Source organism: Rhea pennata, chromosome 1, assembly GCF_028389875.1.
Source record: "Rhea pennata isolate bPtePen1 chromosome 1, bPtePen1.pri, whole genome shotgun sequence".
NCBI classification, from domain to species: domain Eukaryota; kingdom Metazoa; phylum Chordata; class Aves; order Rheiformes; family Rheidae; genus Rhea; species Rhea pennata.
In genome coordinates, this window is record NC_084663.1 from 185,448,697 (window position 1) to 185,467,897 (window position 19,201).

At 36.8% G+C, this 19,201-nt stretch overlaps 1 protein-coding gene across 3 annotated transcripts in view; it reads left to right on the forward strand.

Moving 5' to 3' along the window:
- Positions 1-19,201, forward strand: part of LRCH1 (leucine rich repeats and calponin homology domain containing 1) — a 142,910-nt gene that overhangs the window by 70,190 nt on the left and 53,519 nt on the right. For all 3 annotated transcript variants that reach the window (XM_062566998.1, XM_062566997.1, XM_062566999.1), the window contains exons 3-7: positions 2,055-2,181; positions 9,715-9,820; positions 10,343-10,479; positions 11,562-11,689; positions 14,063-14,147. In XM_062566998.1, the coding sequence (XP_062422982.1) occupies positions 2,055-2,181; positions 9,715-9,820; positions 10,343-10,479; positions 11,562-11,689; positions 14,063-14,147 (583 nt within the window). The remainder of the gene's footprint in view (positions 1-2,054; positions 2,182-9,714; positions 9,821-10,342; positions 10,480-11,561; positions 11,690-14,062; positions 14,148-19,201) is intronic.

A 19,201-nucleotide genomic window follows, 5' to 3' on the forward strand; every position in this document is an offset into this window, starting at 1 on the left:
AGTCAATATGAGTCTTGGTAGGGAATGAAACATTGAAGATCCTAGTTTGTTTGTTTGTTTTGCTGGATTTACCTTGGTTAAGAGACCTCATTTTGATTTTATTTCCAACAAGACTCTTTTTATCCTCTGCTTAAGAAAAGTTCCATAGAAGCCTTTGAGGAAGGAAAAATCTTTGACGGGTCTTGAAGTAAGTTAGAAGTGTTCATCAGGAGAATGAACTAGCCCACTGAGAAGCTTTTAATGTCTTGAATGTTCAGGAGACAAAGCAGATTAAGAAGTTCTCTGATGTTTCTGGTCACTTGAAGGATCTGCTAACTTGGAATTTTACTTTGTCTAAATTAGTGGTAAAATATTTTTGAGAGGTGTTTAGATGGCTTTCTTCAACAAATCCCCCCAATATCCCAGGCTAGTGACCTTTATTTCTGTGTTATGGCAGATTACTTGCACATTAAGGTGGGACTTCTGAATGAAGATGTTCTCCTTCCCCTCTCCAACAGTTTCTCCAATTTCGTTTAACACAAATTTGTATGTATGAAAGAAAACAAGATAGCTATGAGTTTGTACTTTTGTACTTACATTTTTTCCCAACTTGGAGAAATTTCAGAATCTACATAAGCTTAACATTTAGGTGGTCCTGAAAAAATGATTTAAAAGCTTATATCATGATACATCTGGATTTGTGAACAAAAAAGCGTAACAGCAGAAAGTAGTTAACGCAGGCCATTGTTTTTCTTAGAACAAAGAGAGTCCCTCTAGGTGTGCTGGACAGAGCTGTCCCTTGTATCCCAGCAAGCCCCTGACTGAGCAGGTTTAGAGGGGATCCTTTCCTATTAGTTCTGCTTGAAGGTGTGAAAGCAAAGTTAATACCTTCTTAATTAATTAATTAGGTCACACATTCTCCAAGCTGAAGAGCACTGTTCCTCAGACTGCTCTAGACTGCTCCAAGAAATGCTGATAAAAAGTAAAATAAAGGATAAGGCTCTGTAAAAGGCTTATCTTGTGGCATAATTGATTTCTGTACATAGCAATCTGAAACATTGTCCTGGGAGGTCAGGAGAAACCTTTTTTTGTTAGAGGAGACCTGGTGCGAGTTACAATTCATTTTTTCCACACAGAGGAGCAGTGAATGAATGATACGAAAAATATTTTTCAAAAATGTGAATTATAGGCGGAGTCATAAGACTGGCAAATAGGTGATTTTGCCTGCATTTTTAACACTTCTGTAAGTTTTCTGTGAGATGTTGAGGACATATTTTATTTTTCTTGTTCCTTAGTTTTCCCGTGTGCAAAATGAGAATTTTTTCCCTATTACACTGAAAAATTTAAGGTATTTTAGGTACTCAGAACACGGTGATATATAATAACAATTTATATAAGTAGATCCTAATTTGGATTGGTTACCTGCCTGCTTTCTGATACTCATGAGAATGATAATGTTATGGCTTATGCTACTCACAGGGAACAAACTATGTGCAGAAAGAATACACTTTTTTTTTTTCCTCTAAACTTTGACTCTATGTTAAGAAAAATTTTTATTGCTAAGTTCGGACTGCCTGGAAAAAGAAATAGTGATATGTACCAAGTAATCTTCAGCTTTAACTGTGCTTTAAAGGAATTGTCACAATAACAAATTTTTCTGTAATCAGTTTATTTGTTGTTAAGTTAGAGCTAAAGTGTCACCCTCTATACTGCAGTAAAATGATAGGAATTTGTAAATACTTTAAAAACACTGTTTTAATCGACTTTCCTGTATATATTGTGAAGGGAAACAGCTGTTCTACATGACAGTCAGATTTTGTTATGACGTTCTTAGTGCTATAATTCATTTTTTATGGAGTGATAATGTTCTGTAATACTGTATTAGTAATATAGATATTCTAATGTGCAAGTATTTGCTTGATGACTGCAATCTTTTTAATTCCAAAATTTAGATTTTAGATATCGAAATAAGAGAGATTTTACAAAATATTTTATTTTCAGATTTTAGGGGAGCATACAGTGGAATGTCATTTGTATTCTTAATGCTTGATTTGTTTTGTTTGTTTTTTTTGCAGTCGAAATCAGCTTTCTTCTTTGCCAGCTTGCCTATGCGGTCTTCCTCTAAAAGTTTTAATTGCAAGTAACAATAAGCTAGGTTCCCTCCCAGAAGAGATAGGTCAGCTGAAACAGTTAATGGAACTGGTATGTTACTGATTTTGCTGTTTTCTTATTTTTGCTTATATTTAACCTGATACAGTATAATTCACTTTGCAACAGACTTTGAACTAATGCCTACTACTATAACGCAGGTTACGAAAAATTAACTTATGGTGAACTTTTTAAGAGTGTCAGGTAGTACATAATAATAGTCTCCTTTATGCTCTCCTCGGCTCTTCTAGACAAAACCCCAGCTATTGACTCCTTCAAAATGTAACTGCTAATTTCATCATCTTTACAGAATCACAGAATCAGTAAGGTTGGAAGGGACCTCTGGAGATCATCTAGTCCAACCTCCCTGCTCAAGCAGGGTCACCTAGAGCATGGTAGACAGGGTTGCATCCAGGCGGGCTTTGAAGATCTCCAGAGAAGGAGACTCCACAACCTCTCTGGGCAACCTGTGCCAGGGCTCCACCACTCTCACAGCGAAGAAATTCCCCCTCACGGTCAGGCGGAACTTCCTGTGCTTCAATTTCTGCCCATTGCCTCCTGTCCTGTCACACGGGGCAACTGAAAAGAGTTTGTCCCCATCCCCTTGACACCCTCCCTTCAGGTACTTGTACATATTGATCAGATCCCCCCTCAGTCTTCTCTTCCCCAGGCTGAAGAGGCCCAGCTCTCGCAACCGTTCCTCGTAGAGCAGGTGCTCCAGCCCTCGGATCATCTTCGTAGCCCTACGCTGGACTCTCTCCAGTAGCTCCATGTCTCTCTTGTGCTGGGGAGCCCAGAACTGCACACAGCACTCGAGATGAGGCCTCCCCAGGGCTGAGGAGAGGGGCAGGATCACCTCCCTCCACCTGCTGCCAACACTCTTCCTAATGCACCCCAGGAGACCATTGGCCTTCTTGGCCACAAGGGCACATTGCTGGCTCAGGGTCAATCTGTCATCCACCAGCACTCTGAGGTCCTTCTCTGCAGAGCTGCTCTCCACAAGGTCAGCCCCCACCTTGTACTGGTACCTAGGGTTATTCCTCCCTAGGTGCAGGACCCTGCACTTGCCCTTGTTGAACCTCAGGAGGTTCCTCTCCGCCCAACTCTCCAGCCTGTCCAGGTCTCTCTGAAGGGCAGCACAGCCCTCAGGTGTGTCAGCCACTCCTCCCAGCTTGGTATCATCCGCAAACTTGCTGAGGAGGCACTCTGTCCCCTCATCCAGGTCATTGAAGAAAAAGTTGAACAGGGTGGGACCCAATACTGAGCCCTGGTGGATGCCACTAGCCACAGGCCTCCAACTGGTCTCCACACCACTGATGACGACCTGAGCTCTGCCTTTCAGCCAGTTCTCAATCTATGGCACAGCCCACTCATGCTGACACTTCCTGAGCTTGCCTAGGAGGATGTTACAGGAGACAATGTCAAAAGCCTTGCTGAAGTCAAGGTACACAGTGTGCACTGCTCTGCCCTCATCTACCCAGCCAGTCATTCCATCCCAGAAGGCTATCAGATTGGTGAAGCAGGATTTCCCCTTGGTGAATCCATGCTGACTGCTCCTGATCACCTTCTTATCCTCCATGTGTCTGGAGATGACATCCAGAATGAGCTGTTCCAACACCTTTCCAGGGATGGAGGTGAGGCTGACTGGCCTATAGTTGCCTGGGTCCTCCTTCTTGCCCTTTTAGAAGACAGGAGTGACATGGGCTTCCTTACCAGTGGTCCTCACTGCATTTACTGTCACCTTGTTTTGTTGCACTCAAGTCCTAGTTCTGGCATCAGTCTCTTCAAAGCTGCATCCATCACTGTAACTTTCTCCTCTTCTACTTTCTTTCTCTTATTTATTACTGCCTACTTACTACACTGCATTCCATTAATGATAGCAGTCTTATCAGTCTATTTACATTTTATTTAACTATTTTTTCATGAGGCCTTCTTTTCCTGAAATAGCTATCTAAACAGATTTACAAAACTACTATTCCTGTTTTTGTCAGAGCTGTTCACTAGACCTACTGTTCCTGCAAGCAGTAGCTCATCTTTAATATGCTGCCTCATTAATGAGAATAAAAAGGCAGAAATTAATCAGTTCCTTAACTTCCATTTGCATTTAATTGTGGGTGTTTTCTTAAAAGGTGATAAGCTGACCCTGTATATGTGTGTTTCTCTTCATCTCCCCATACCTTTCTCTTTCATATATCACAGGCTTTCTGAGATTGTGAACCCTCTGGGGCAGGTGTTCTGTCTTCTGGTTATTTCTGTTCACCACGATCTCTTAAGAAACAAATTGACAAACTCTATATTTTGACGCTGATATTTTATGCTAAATAAAACAGTGATACTTGAACTCTTTCCACCTGCTGCCATCTCCATTGACCTTATTTATCTTATACATCATTTGGACACCTGAAAGTGCTGGTTTAACATATTGTCATTCTTTTAGCAACAGTTTCTATAGAAACTATTTTTACAGAGGATGAGCAGGCTTTACTTTAGGCCCTTGTCCTGCTACTGCTTCTTCATATGTGGAGCGAAGTGGCAACTATGGGGCTTTTTAAATTATTTATTTATTTCTTGCGTTCTTTTTGTACACCACCTTGTGGTATCAGGCTTCTATCAGAACTGGTCTGGCTGTGGGACAGTTATCTTTTAATTTCTGAGATGTACATGAGCTAAAGACTAACAAGTTGTTTCTTTTTTCTTTTTCTTTTTTTTCCTACTTTTTTTGGTGAGCTCTTATTTACCTTATCAGAGAATTTTAAATATTTTTAAAGTGAGTTTAATTAGATTACTGAAATTGCTTTGATTTAATTAACAGTAAAAGAAACCTATTAGCTCTAGCATTGTTTTTATATTGTTTAAAGTAAATTCATTAGAAGATCATGGCTCCATTTTTGCACCTAATTAAATTTGAACACTATTAAGCATCACCTAATATAGGGAATAGGATGACTGGGTAGGTTGCTAACTAAGTTTGAAGCCTGTCATCTCTTAGTCACTTCTAGGTTAAATGTAGCCTGGCTTGGTGGTGAAGGGATGCAATTGTTAGTTTGGGGGCTCATGTGAAATAAATCGGAGGACTTGGCCTGAGTCTTTCTGTTCAAAGTTGTATGTCTTATCTGATACTAACTGAGATCTGTAATAAGATTTTCAGTAAAGAACTAGTGAAATGCATGTCACTTCAAATTTCCCCTCCTGCTTCAAATTCATATCCTCCCAGTGAATGAACTTTATGAGGAAGTGTTTCATTTGTTAATAAGGGTTTGCATATCACTTAATAATAGCCCTTATCCTTATTTTAGAATTTTAAAAAGTTAAAGACTAAGAACTTCAAAAGCAATGCAGATAATGCCCAAAGGAGGTGAATTTTTGGAATGTTTTTGTACAGCTTATATATAGACGTTAACTTCTGTAATACTGACTTTATGAAAATGCAAAAATATTACTTCCCAGTTTCAGTATAATTTCAGCATTACTGTTTTTGTCATGAACACAATTCCTGCTCTAAATGTTTTTTAAATGAGGTGCTATAGCGATATGTAATTTTTGGAGCCTAGAAGAACTATTAAAGCTCAAAAAGGCCTGATGCTATTTTTTTGTGAATTAATAAAAATTGTGAAGAACAGATTTTTTTTTTTCTTTTTTACGCTGGCATGCTTCAGTTCAAACAGTCCGATTTCTTAGGTTGACACCACCATAAGTGTTCATTACAATTCCAGTTAAATAAATTGCATTATTTCACTGAAAAATGACTAAGCTGTGTTGTACAGGCAGAAGCAAATAGTGGTCAGATTGAGAGCCAGTTTCTGCACTGGTCTGAATATAAAGCAACGTTAGATAATAAGGTGACTGTTGTTCTAAAACTCTTAAAAAAAAAAAAAAAAAAAGGCGAAAGAAAAAAGGATGAAGTCAGGCTGCGGTTGCTGCTGCAGAGCACGTTCAGCTGTGTGTGAGCAATGCCAGCCTGAACAGCGTGGGGCCTCTGAGCGACGGCCCCGGCCAGCGCCGCGGCAGGGCACGCCGCTGTTTGGGCACCTGTGCAGCGCTGGTGCTGAGCTGGCCGAGGACAGTCATCCTGGGAGGCAGTGGGTGCCAGCTGGCCACGTTCAGTGCCTGCGTGGCTAGGGCTTTGCTAAGCACTCGCAAGCTTTCCAAAGCGGTTTACAGGTTTTCACAGGATACATGCAGTAAAGTCTGCGTATATACAGCAAAGCGATATTTTTTTTCCTTTTTTTATATCACTTTTGAAACAGATTTTACACCTGTAATCAGTCCAGATGGTATATGCGTAGGTTGCTGCAGATTACATCAGGTCTTTCAACCCCTCTTCCTTCCCTCTACCCTCTGAAATGGAGTAGGCAATTCTTTTCCTATTATGTCCTTTTTCTGTTGTCTCGTATATAAATTAGATACGTTTCATACTTGTGACATGATCTGATGTAGATATTACATGCAGTATATTTTCATATATTCTGTTAAGTTTCAGGGTTAAGTTCTGTGTTACATAGATCCCTTACAACTGTCTTACAAGAATCAAAATAGCATCTTAATTTCCCTCAGGATATGTTCAAATTAATTTCAAAATTTGATTAGGAAATTTATTTGCAGCTTCATAACCTGGTCACACTGCTGCTGTCAGCCAGGAGAATGAGTGCAAAGTAGTGTGAAGATATACTGAAACTTAGTTTCCATCAAAGGAAAGTAATTGGGCAGAGATGGCTCATTAACTGCAGCCAAAACTCCCAGGCGTACAGTATAATTCTGTTGTCCTCCTATCAGGCAGTAGTACTATTCTGCCCTCTCGGAGGCCTTCTCCATCTCTGGAGCGCTCCTTTCTCCTGTTGCGTTGGAAACCTTTATCCGTCAGCCAGGATTTAGGTCCTTCACCTCATTCATCTAATCTCGACCAGCAGCTTCACCAAGTGGGACCTGCTGTAATCTGTTTTCTAAAAGGTCCACGTGTCCATGCACCACGTGACATATTTACCCTTCAGTACGGCTTTGCATGTCACAAGCTCTGGCAGAATCCACCTGTTTAGTAGCAGTTCAGTCAGGAGTCCAAGTCTTGAAATGGATGTAAGGAGGGATTTTATCCTAATTTGGAAGGTTAATCTGAACTCCTCTGTGCCATCAAATGTGTTAATAAGGAGCTAGAGTACTGTATTTGCTTTTCTGTGTATATTTTGCTGAATTTCATCTTTTGAAGTGCATTTAAATTTTGCCATGACTAAAAGAAAAATGCTGGTGATTTCAATTTGTGCACTGCCGAGCTTCATGCCATAATAATTAATGTGAAAAATAACTAAAGCCTTACATGTCTCTGCTCTTGAGGAAACATGTTGGTGTTGTCAAGGCAGGAAACAAACAGTGAGAACATAATTGAATTATACAGTAAGTCTGACCTTCAGCAAATGCTAGCCCCTAGGAATTGAATAGGTATTTAGACTTCGTTTCAATTATCTGCAGATGTCGTTGGTGTGGAGTTCCCAACTGCTAGTTGTCATGCTCTTTTAACAAAATTAATAGTTTGAAAGCCATAAGCATTTGATTTTGACGGCATTGCTTTCATTATTGCTGAAGTGGTTGGATAGCTTAAGCTAAGCACCAGCTCTGCACATATGCACTCATGAAATCTAATGATAATAGAGAGCAAAAATATAACTAGAAATAAACTTATAGCACTTCACTTTCCACAGCTATTCAATCAAAGCAGCAAGAAATGTTTTAAAAATGTTAGATTGCAGTGTTTAGTAGGATAAAGGTTCCTGTGGTCTCTAGAGATCTTGTGAGTACTGACATGCTGTCATAATAAATCAGTCTTATTATGGATGTTTTGAAAGGTCGTAAGTGGACTTTGTTTTCGAGGCTGTACATGACCATAGATTACTTTTCATACTTTCTTTCACATTCTCCATTCCTTTCCCTGGCTTATCCTCATATATGTGCGTAAGTATACTTGAGCTAGAGTTTCTTTGCCCAAAGGTGACTTTGAATTTGGATCTGCACTCCAGAAAGTGAGTGCTTAATTATGAGCCTGCTTAAAGTCTGTAGATTAAAAATAGGACGGTAAGGTTCTTAAAATAGATGATCTGGGAACAATGCAATTAACCAGACTTTGTAGCAACTTGGGCAAAAGATTAACTAGGATTTTTAATTTCCTTGTCTAAAAGTTAAAATAATTTCCTGACTCTGTTTTGACAAGGGAAGGAAGTTTTGGCAACAGAGAGAATCTATTATAAGAAACTTGCCTCTGAATGTAGAGCACCACATTGTCAAATCAAGTTGTGTTTTTACAGTTGTTAAGTGTTGTTAACTAGCTTTTAGGCTGGAAGACGAATTAATGCAACACTGTTGTTTAGTATTAAAGCAGCTGTCTTCAAAGAGATGACTTTGAAATCTGACTGACTTCTAGAATTCTGCAGTGTAGGAGCTCTTGGATACTGTGTAAATCCATAATGTGAAACAAGAAGAAGAGTGAACATCCTAAAAGTATTCCTTCGACTATTCAGGAAAATTTGGCCTTACCACTTAACTCTCACACTATGAAGCGCTAATAGAAGCATAGTTCAGGCGCTACTCAAATTTACAGGTTACTTTGGTTGTAAGCAGAGATTTCAAGATCCTTTTGATTTCACATTGGCTATATATCAGGTTGTTTTCCTGTAAAAATGATTGCTAATTTGTGAAAATTGTCTTGTTTTAGACTGACTTAATGCAAGAGGTTGATCTTTAGTTGCATTCTTAGCATGGTAGAATTTTGTTTAATATATCAATTGTTTAAATATTTTTACAGTAGTATTAATGTATGTGTATTTGTTGCTTGAAGTATAAGGTAGAGTTAAGCAATAGAGCATATAATTTCATCTCAATTTAACAGCAGATATTCCTTTAGAAATTGAGATAAGCATAGGCTTCAACTTTATCCAGATTGTTAAACTGGTTGAATTTAGCCATCAGAATCAGACCTGCTTGTAACTTGTCTAGCTCTTAAGGAATAACTTTTACAACAGTGTATTGAACTTCCATATATTATTAAGCAAGCCCTGTCCTCTTTAATTATAGCCTGCTACTTGATGTGATAATCAAATGTATGCCTACTTTGAGCATCGCTGCAAAAAGCTCATTTGGTTTTGTGTTGAAGATTGCTTAAATATTCCCTCTAGAAGCACAAGAACATTTTAAAAAATTAGTTACTTGGAGACCTAAAATCCAAAATGTAGCAGTTCTACATTTTGTCCAAATTCATTTGGTTATATAGTCATGGAACTGAGTTCTTCAAAGTTGTTGAAGTCATTGAATGACAAATGAACGGCAAAAAGAAAATTTTAAGCAAATGATTCTGGATATTGCTACAGAAATTAAATTCACTTCTAACGTTAGCTTTTTTTCTAAATAAATACTCATCTTGTGTTTTAAGTAATGTGCAGACATTTTCTCATGCATCTAGTTTTGCACTGTCAAAAGAGAGCATAGATGGTTGTTTTCAGACAATAAAATGTTATGGTAGTATCAGCAAATTATCCAGAGTTTCACATGTTTGTTATTTAACATTTAGGAACCAGAGGTTCACTGTTTCTGTTACTTTCACTATAGGATGTCAGCTGTAATGAAATCACAGCTTTGCCACAGCAGATAGGCCAGCTGAAATCTTTGAAAGAACTGAATATCAGAAGAAATTACCTCGAAGTTTTACCCCAAGGTAAAAACCAAACAAATCCTAATACCTTTACAATAAGCTTTTAAGTTAGTATTTTGAAAGGATTTTTTTATATTATGTAAGTAAATATGATTTAAAAAAATAATTTCCTTGTGCTTGAATCTATTGGGATCACTATGTCTTTGCAGAATAGAACATTTTATAATACTTATTACTAAACAAAAGTTTCTTTCTGAGTTATTTTTATGATTAAAAGATAGATATCTTTTAAGTTACACAAATGATTAACTATGAGTATTGAATTAAAAAAAAAAGTCAGATTTCAAAGTACTTATTTTAAAAATTATTGTCCCTTGTATAGCAGTATCAATCTTTTAATTTCCTATCTTAGGATGGAGTTAAATGTTCTGTCTCCGTGACTTTCTTTGCCTGTGCAATATTCCTTTTTTCCTTATTGCAGAGAAGTTTGATTCAGAAGTTTTTTTTTTTTTCATCTTATGGCAAAAAGTAAATACATATAGAACACTTTCTTTTGTCTTTGTTTTGTTTTATTTTGCTTTTTAGAACTAGTACAGCTTCCCTTGGTAAAGTTCGACTTTTCCTGCAATAAAGTGCTTGTGATTCCAATTTGTTTTAGAAAGATGGTGCAATTACAAGTATTATTGCTTGAAAACAATCCTTTACAGTCTCCACCAGCACAAGTAAGTAATGTTTACTGCTTAAAATATGTTTTAATACGGAGTGGATGATAACAAATACTAGCCTATAAAATGCCATTTTGTCATAGTTTTCTGCAACTGCACTCTTCTGAATTTTAATCACTACAGATGTTAGTTGTGGAATAGTTGGGCAGAAGACAAAGAAATTATCCTGTGTTTTGTTTGAGTCTGCACACCACTGGAAACAACATGATTCTAGATTTCCATTCTGTGAACTAGCTTTAATATGACTTTTCTTTCATTCCTATCTGCATATGAAGCTTAATGCTGGAATGTGTGTATAATGGTGAGATAAATATTCTTTCCAGAGCTAGCCTTTTTGTTATTAATAGAAATTTATTGTGTGATAATAAATGAATGTAACCATGCTTACTACTTTTAAGCAATTTTTTTGTTTTTGACTTACTGGACAGTGGGTGTTCAAACTACATCTCTGAAAGCTAAAATGGTTCTACATTGACCTGCATGCCATTCATGTGCAGTAAGAATTGGCAAAATATTCAGCATGTTTTATTATGTAGGATAAATGTTTTCCATTTACAATTGATGGTGATGCTGATACTATCCTCAAAGTACATAAAGCAAGTTCCAGCAAGCATTTGAGCTGAAGAGTACAATTAAAGAAAAAAATTCTAAAAGGCAAATATAATGTATCATAAAAATACTTGGGCACTTGTAAAAACATTGTGACCAAGTATATAAAGGATGTGCTGTTTAATGAAATGTCATTATTGACTGATTTTAGAAAATACTGCTCATTTTAAAAATAATAGACTAAAATATGTTTTATTAATCTTTACCCTTTCTGAGGGAAAAGCTAATTTGGATTTGTTGAGTACTTTTTTTTGCTGTTTCCTTTCTTGTTCTGTGAATGTACACTAGTACACACAGATATATGGCTGACTAATTAAAGTAGGTTTTTTTTTTAAGATAACATTTGTTTTCCATTAGATAGTATCTATGCAATGATATCAGCTGATTTTCATGAAATTTTACACTGAAATTCAGAATAAATTATTTTTTTCATTCTAGTTATATACCTAACTTTTTTCTTTGTCTAACAGATTTGTACAAAGGGTAAGGTGCATATATTCAAATATCTGAGTGTACAGGCCTGTCAGATTAAATCAGCAGACTCACTGTATCTTAATGCCATAGAACAACCGCATTTGCCACAACCTGTGGAAGAGAGGTGTGTATAAAATTCTTGCTTAGTGTGTAATGTAATACTTAAGATCTTGGAAATAAGTGAAAAATACTTTCTATCTTTAGTTTCCAAGGTTTTTTGTTTACAAAGTGTCCTGTGAACTGTTCTGAACAGAGCTTTGATTTACCTTAACGTGTTTTATTCTGCTTGAATCCATGTAAGAATTTAGAATAAAAGTATTTTTAAAAATCAGTTCTGATTTAAGTTAGCAGCACATTAGGAAAAAGCATAGGAGGTAGCCTTGAATGAAGTCTAACCTCTTACCAATAGACTGCTTGGATATATTCAAAATAACTGAGATGATATATAATGATATAGGAACTAGAACTTTATTTTAAATACAGGAGCACATTAAATAAGTTTTAATTTATTGTTATATGTGATTTATATATTGTTATGCATTGCACTTACGTGGCTTTTATAAGATTCTTCATTCATCTGGAGACTTTTCTGTCCAGCAGAGAGAATTGTGTGAACACTGAAACTCTTTTAAATGTGAAGTGTGCTAATTTCTTAGCCAAATGAAAACTGAAATCTTTAACATCTTATGTCAGTCATCTAGGAAGTACTATCTCATTTGGTGTTTTAAGGACATGAACTGGATAGGAGGGAGAACTTTTTTATAAGGGCCTCCATAGCTAGTGGGAGAGTAGTTCTTAACCAGCTCTTTCTTTGCTAACATGAGAAATTTAATATAAGTGATTGGAGAAAGCAAGGCAATAATGCTTTAATTTTGCAGAGAAGTTTTCGGTAGAAAGAAAATATTGATGGAAATAAAAATAGAGATGTTGCTGCTAACACTCTGAAAAAAATCTGAAAAGAACTGTCAGAATCTCTCTGTCAGTCGTCCATATAACGTTACAAGCAGACTGTTTACCTCTGTTTGTATTTGAAGACGGCTTTGTGCATTTCTATCAGATGCCAAAGTTAGATGGGAAGAATCCAGGATATAGAGCAAAATTTCCATTCGGGAAACCCCTACTGGTGTGGAGGTTTTTTTTTTTCTTTTTTAATATGTATTTTTTTTGTATAAAATGAAATTGAATTTCTGCCGTAGAGAAAAATAAAATCAAGCCTTAACTGTAGGATTTTGGCCATTATGTCTGTTATGGTAGTGATATACATGTTATTTATTGTGCATCCCACTCTCAAACTTGGAAACATTATCTTTATTGCTAATGCTTTTCCGTAGAACATACAGAAGCCTCTCTTTTGTACTCTGATTGTAAAGGGCTAGTACAGTGTCAGTACCAGTTGGCGACTGACAGCCCAATGTCCTGTCGCATAACAACTAACAAAACTAAAACAGATGTTTGAGGATGTATTGGTAACTATTTCAACCCTTTCTACATCTGTTTCATAATTTAGTCTAGTCATTTAATGCATATATATGAGTAAGTATGGAGATATTTTATGTAGCATTTCCAACGGCAAAAATGTGGAAAATACCGTAATTTATTTTTGAGATTAATTTCTTATTTCTAGAGAAAAAAAAATCTGCATAGGATTTTCACAGGCAGTTTCCGTACAGAATTCTTAGTGTTCACTGATAACAGGCAATATATGATTTGACTTAATCGCATACCAGTTTCATACAAAGACTGTTAGAATAAAGTTCTTTTTAAAATTCCTCCATCAATCTAAATTCAGGATTGCAGCTTTCAGGATTGCAAATAGGAGGAAAATAAGCATATATAAAAAATAGAAAATTAGAAATAGAAAAGTGGAAATAAGGTAGATAATGTGCTGCATCTAATAGTGTACTTTAAAATGAATAGAGGTCATACTAGGTAATAAAGTCAGGAGAGAAAGCATTTGGTATTATTATAGTGATTTTCTTAAAATATTAAATTTCAAAATCTATATTAAATCACCTAAAGGAGGTTTCTGTGTTGTTAATTACTTGAAAAGTAGGGAGAAATTGGTTCATTCTTAATGCATCAGTGGTTACACTTAAATCAGCTGAACTCACACTGGAGTCAACTAGTATAGTTGCTTATTACATGGCTAAATGACTTCAGTCAGACTCCTGTACTGCTTGGCTAATAACAAAGCATTTTTTTTTTTTACCTAGTGTGTGGACAACAGCAAGCTTTATGGTAAATTATTTCTGTAGTTTTCTTTAACCCTTAGGCTGGCCAGTTGTTCAGAATGCCGTTGTCATTCATCTGATCTGTCTTACTACCACCAAACTCCAAATGTGTAGTTGTAACCATATTAAAGCTATTGAACCTTTGCCACTGAGACTGGTTGGAATTTTACCTCAATTCAAATGTACACAGGAAAGAAGTGTAACTGTGCATGCCATGGTAGCTTTCCGTTGATAATTTTTTTTTGTTTTGTTTTGTTCTCATTTAGCATTGATGACATCTACCCAAGTAAGAAGGACTCTGATTCAGGTGTTGGTAGTGATAATGGTGACAAACGTTTGTCAGCAACAGAGGTAAGTTGCCTCAATTTTATGTCTGCCTCTCCTCCCTCCACAACCATATTTTGATTACATTTTCAGTTGGGTAGCCATGTGAATAAATTTTTAGCCATTTAAACTATGCAACTCCATTCTTGGCATTGATCTCTCTCTAACTAATGACTCAAGCAAAGGTTAAAGGAGGCTGGGATTTTTTTTTTTTTAATGTAGTCTTTATGCTTTCTGGAGAGGGCACTGAAGTAAACTGCAAATGATCAACACCCTACCAGTAGTGAAAACTCACTACAGTTCTCAGATGTTGTATGTAACAATCTAGAGAGCAAGGACCAAACCAGAATCCATATTTGCTCTTTCCAATGAAGTAAATGTCCTAACAAGTTACATATTTGACTCCTCCTCGCTTGCTCTTACTCTGACTGATGACTCTTTCCTGGTGGGAATTAAAAGGAGGAGTTCAGTGTGCCCAATCGTGGCACACCATGGTCTATGGTGTCATGGGTAGGGCAGTTTGATGGCATGTAGGAGCTTAAGCAACTTTGCAGGTCTTTGTGTGTTTATGTGTTCTGACAGTTAGGCAGTGCTGGAAATGAGCCTTCACATTTTTTCCTGAGATAAATTGTGTGTCTGAGCAAATGAAAAGGACAGCTTTCTGAGGGAAGTGCTGTCGTAAGCAGTTATAGCTGAGTTTCCCAGACTACTTTTCATAGATTTCCGAGACTGCTTTTCATAGATATCATAGAATCTATCATAGAACTTATGATCATATCTACTATCATAGAACTACTATTATAGATATGATCATAGAACTTATGATCATATCTACTGTCATATATCATTATAATCATATCTACTATTATAGAACTTTCCTGAGGCACTGCTCAGCAGAACAGAGAGCTAAACCCAAAAAAGTCTTTTCTTAGGCATCCAAATGAACAGTTGAACCTGAACTGAATAAATAACCATAAATAAGCAAATAATCTTCAAGGTAATTCAGTTTTGATCTCTCTGAAACCTACAAATAATAACAGGATTTCCACTGTGACTTAACAGGAAATACTTGAGTCGTAATAAAGGAATTTGCTTTTTGTTACTTAAAATGGTTTTACACTGATTCTTCAGTATTTCTCTACTCCTTTGAAGAAAAGTGATTTAGTTGCTTTTGAAATGAATGTAAAAAGAATCAAGTTTAGGCACTGATTTTGTGGTTCCTAGAAGGGAAATTGAAAATAATTTCATTCTAAAGAGTATACACTGATTGTTTTTTTTTAAATGCAAAAGCACTTTAAAAGAAAACAAAATGCATCACTTGCCATCTATATTGACAAGTTTTCTGCTAGATAGAAATGAAGCAGAATTATTATGATTTGAGAACAGATTTCTAGTAGATTTCCTCTAGTTTTAAAACTGTATGTTCAATTCAAACAGATTTACAAACTGTTTTACCTTTCTTACATTTCTCTTAAGTTGAGTAAGCTTGTTAATGAAGTAGTGTTATTCCAGAGTTTCTTCTTCAGCTATAACACCTGTTCGAAAACAGATGTTGTCATCAAAATGTGGCAATCTGCATGCTGAGGTCAGAGGGTCGTCATCAGTGGTGTGGAGTCCAGTTGGAGGCCTGTGGCTAGTTGTGTCCTCCAGGGCTCAGTACTGGGTCCCATCCTGTTCAACTTTTTCTTCAATGACCTGGATGAGGGGACAGAGTGCCTCCTCAGCAAGTTTGCTGATGATCCCAAGCTGGGAGGAGTGGCTGACACACCTGAGGGCTGTGCTGCCCTTCAGAGAGACCTGGACAGGCTGGAGAGTTGAGCAGAGAGGAACCTCCTGATGTTCAACAAGGGCAAGTGCAGGGTCCTGCACCTAGGGAAGAATAACCCTAGGCACCAGTACAAGCTGGGGGCTGACCTGATGGAGCAGCTCTGCAGAGAAGGACCTGGGAGTGCTGGTGGATGACAAATTGACCATGAGCCAGCAATGTGCCCTTGTGGCCAAGAAGGCCAATGGTCTCCTGGGGTGCATTAGGAAGAGTGTTGGCAGCAGGTGGAGGGAGGTGATCCTGCCCCTCTACCCAGCCGTGGGGAGGCCTCATCTCGAGTACTGTGTGCAGTCCTGGGCTCCCCAGAACAAGAGAGACACGGAGCTACTGGAGAGAGGGCTACAAAGATGATCAGAGGGCTGGAGCACCTGCCCTATGAGGAACGGCTGCGAGAGCTGGGCCTCTTCAGCCTGGGGAAGAGAAGACTGAAGGGGGATCTTATCAATGTGTACAAGTACCTGAAGGGAGGGTGTCAAGGGCCAAACTCTTTTCAGTTGTTCAGTTGTGACAGGACAGGAGGCAATGGGCAGAAATTGAAGCACAGGAAGTTCCGTCTGACCGTGAGGGGGAATTTCTTCCTTGTGAGAGTGACGGAGCCCTGGCACAGGTTGCCCAGAGAGGTTGTGGAGTCTCCTTCTCTGGAAATCTTCAAGGCCCAACTGGATGCAACCCCGTCCACCATGCTCTAGGTGACCATGCTTGATCAGGGAGGTTGGACTAGATGATCTCCAGAGGTCCCTTCCAACCTTACTGATTCTATGATTCTATGCTGCAGAAAATAGTTGTGAAGCCAACTGGAGTGAACCAATCCATTTTATAGTATAAAGACTTTTAATATGAGAATTCCATCACTGCCTACTACTTTTCTACTATTCGTGAAAAAAATGGATGGTGAGATCAAAAATCCCAAATGTGTTTGGTGAATGGCATCACTTTTCCATGTGCAGCAACCTTTAATGCCTCTAGTACACATGAAAATTGAGCAAGAAATAATCAGCATATTACGAAAACAAATTCACATTATTAATTACAGTCAAAACTTTACTAATCAAATGTTAGAAGAAATAAGCAATCATTCAATGTTTATCTATGCTTATGTATTAAAATCTTAAAAATCTTCTTACAAGGTTCTATAAATACGTCAGACTTATCAAAATAAACTACAGCTTAGTCTGAAGACTGCTGATTTTTAGTTCTTATCCAGAATGCTACAAGGAAGTCATTTTACATTTGTGTAATTTAAAAGAGGAAACTTTTAAGTGAAACTTTTGTTTAATTGAATACCATTGCATTTTTTAGGAAGCTTGCTAATTAGTTTTGGGTACATTTAGATTGGAGGAAAAAATGAAAAAATGTACATGATATCTCTGTCTACCTTGTTGATAGCTTTACAGGGTCAATTCTTAGAGCTATCGTAGTCTTGGGCATTTCAAGTACAGACATACCTTTATTTTTGCTATAAGATTGATTGTAGCAACTCTAAGACAAGTTCTGTTTTAAGATAGCATGCTCTCATATTCCTTATTCTTTAGAAATGGAGAATAGCACTTAGATTTATTTTACACTTTCATTTGGTCTTTTTTCTTAAACTAAAATTCCTTATAACAGCAGGATATTTGTTAAGTTTTACTGGTGTCCCTGTTTCTCCACACAGAAAGGTGAGGTTTTAGTATAAGCAAGACTGTATACAGGGATCTTTCAAAATGTATCCATCCGAATGGAGCGCTGGACTAATGTTAGTTATTTAAATTGAAAATCTAGCTCTTCATCCTCTTTGTTTTTGAGACTGGTAAGGCTGTTGTCATCTGTTAATAGCTGAATAAAAATCAAACCATGAATGAAGGAAACAACATACAATATTTCAGTTGTAAAGGAGCAGTGAGGACTTTTGTATAATTGCAAGTAGCTTTGGATAGTTTCTGTTTGGTAGTATACTGGCAGGAAACACCTGGAAAACCAATTACAGCCTGTTGTGGGCTGCAGACACTAAAAGCCAGGCAGAAAAGGCCTGTTTGTAAATGGGCTGGACTATGGCATTTTTTATATCAACACTCCAAGATCTTTTCCTTAAAAACTGTATGTATTCTGCTGAGCAAAAAATTTTGTCTAAGTCGTTTAGTATTCAGGATATGTAATGCATATAAAAAATTTTCAAACAATAATACCTTCATTAACAAAACATGGACCTTTGATTCAGAATAGATAACATCAGATGAGGTATATCCTGGAAGAATGAGAAGGGACTTTGCTGTAGCTTTGATATAATGCTCTGAATTCATTTATTTTGTGCATGCCTTTTCTTAAAACTGTTGGATTGTCAGTATTTTATGACCGAAAGTGTTAATACATTATTGTGCTTAGAATACTTGGAATAGGATTTGTTTAATATCTTTTTAAAATACCAGTAGAGTCTCATCATGGATTTGTTTTAAAAATGGGCAAGTAGAAACAGTATGGCAGTATTAGCTCACTATTGTAAAGCTTCATCACTTTGGGAAAGCTTTATCAAGTCCCTGAACATCCTTCAAAATTATTTTTCTCTTTCAGCAAAGTAATACTGTCAGTAAATTAAAATTTTTTCCAAATTCTTTTTCATTACAGAGTTGTTAAGGTATTGTTTCTTCATAAAGAAAAGCATTTATAGTAGTCTACACTTAACAGAATGTTTTAAGTCTGAAGGCAAACTGTCCTTGGCAAATAAGAATAAGCTTATATCTTCTCACTGTTTTTACAAGCAAAGCAGATTTGTTCCATCCCATACCACAAACCATAGCTTCAGGATTTTAAAAAAGTATTTTCTGTATAGAGTATGAACTTACAAAAAATAATGAAAATTACATTTCTATTTAATCTCTAATTGCTAATTAAATTTTAATTTAATTTCTATTAAAAGCTAATGTCTGTGGAGCTGAATAATCAGTTGCATATAACACACAATCTCCCATTCCATTGAAAATCTTTTATTGTTAAAATGGTCTGAACTGATGAGCAGGACCTAATTGGGAAAATACGTTTTCTTTAAAAATTAGATTCTTAAGGAGTGTTGAACAAACTATTTTGGTTATAGCAATTATAAAAACATCTGAATAGAATATGCGTATGGAATATGTGTGTACAGAGCAGTGAGTTAAGAAACCCAAAGTATCTAAATAAGCAATGCCAGTGGGTTTGTTGTGAAGTAGATGTGCAAAGACCCGAGGGACTGCTGCAATGTAAAGTCCTCTGTTGCAGGAGAGTAAGAATAAAAATTTGGCTC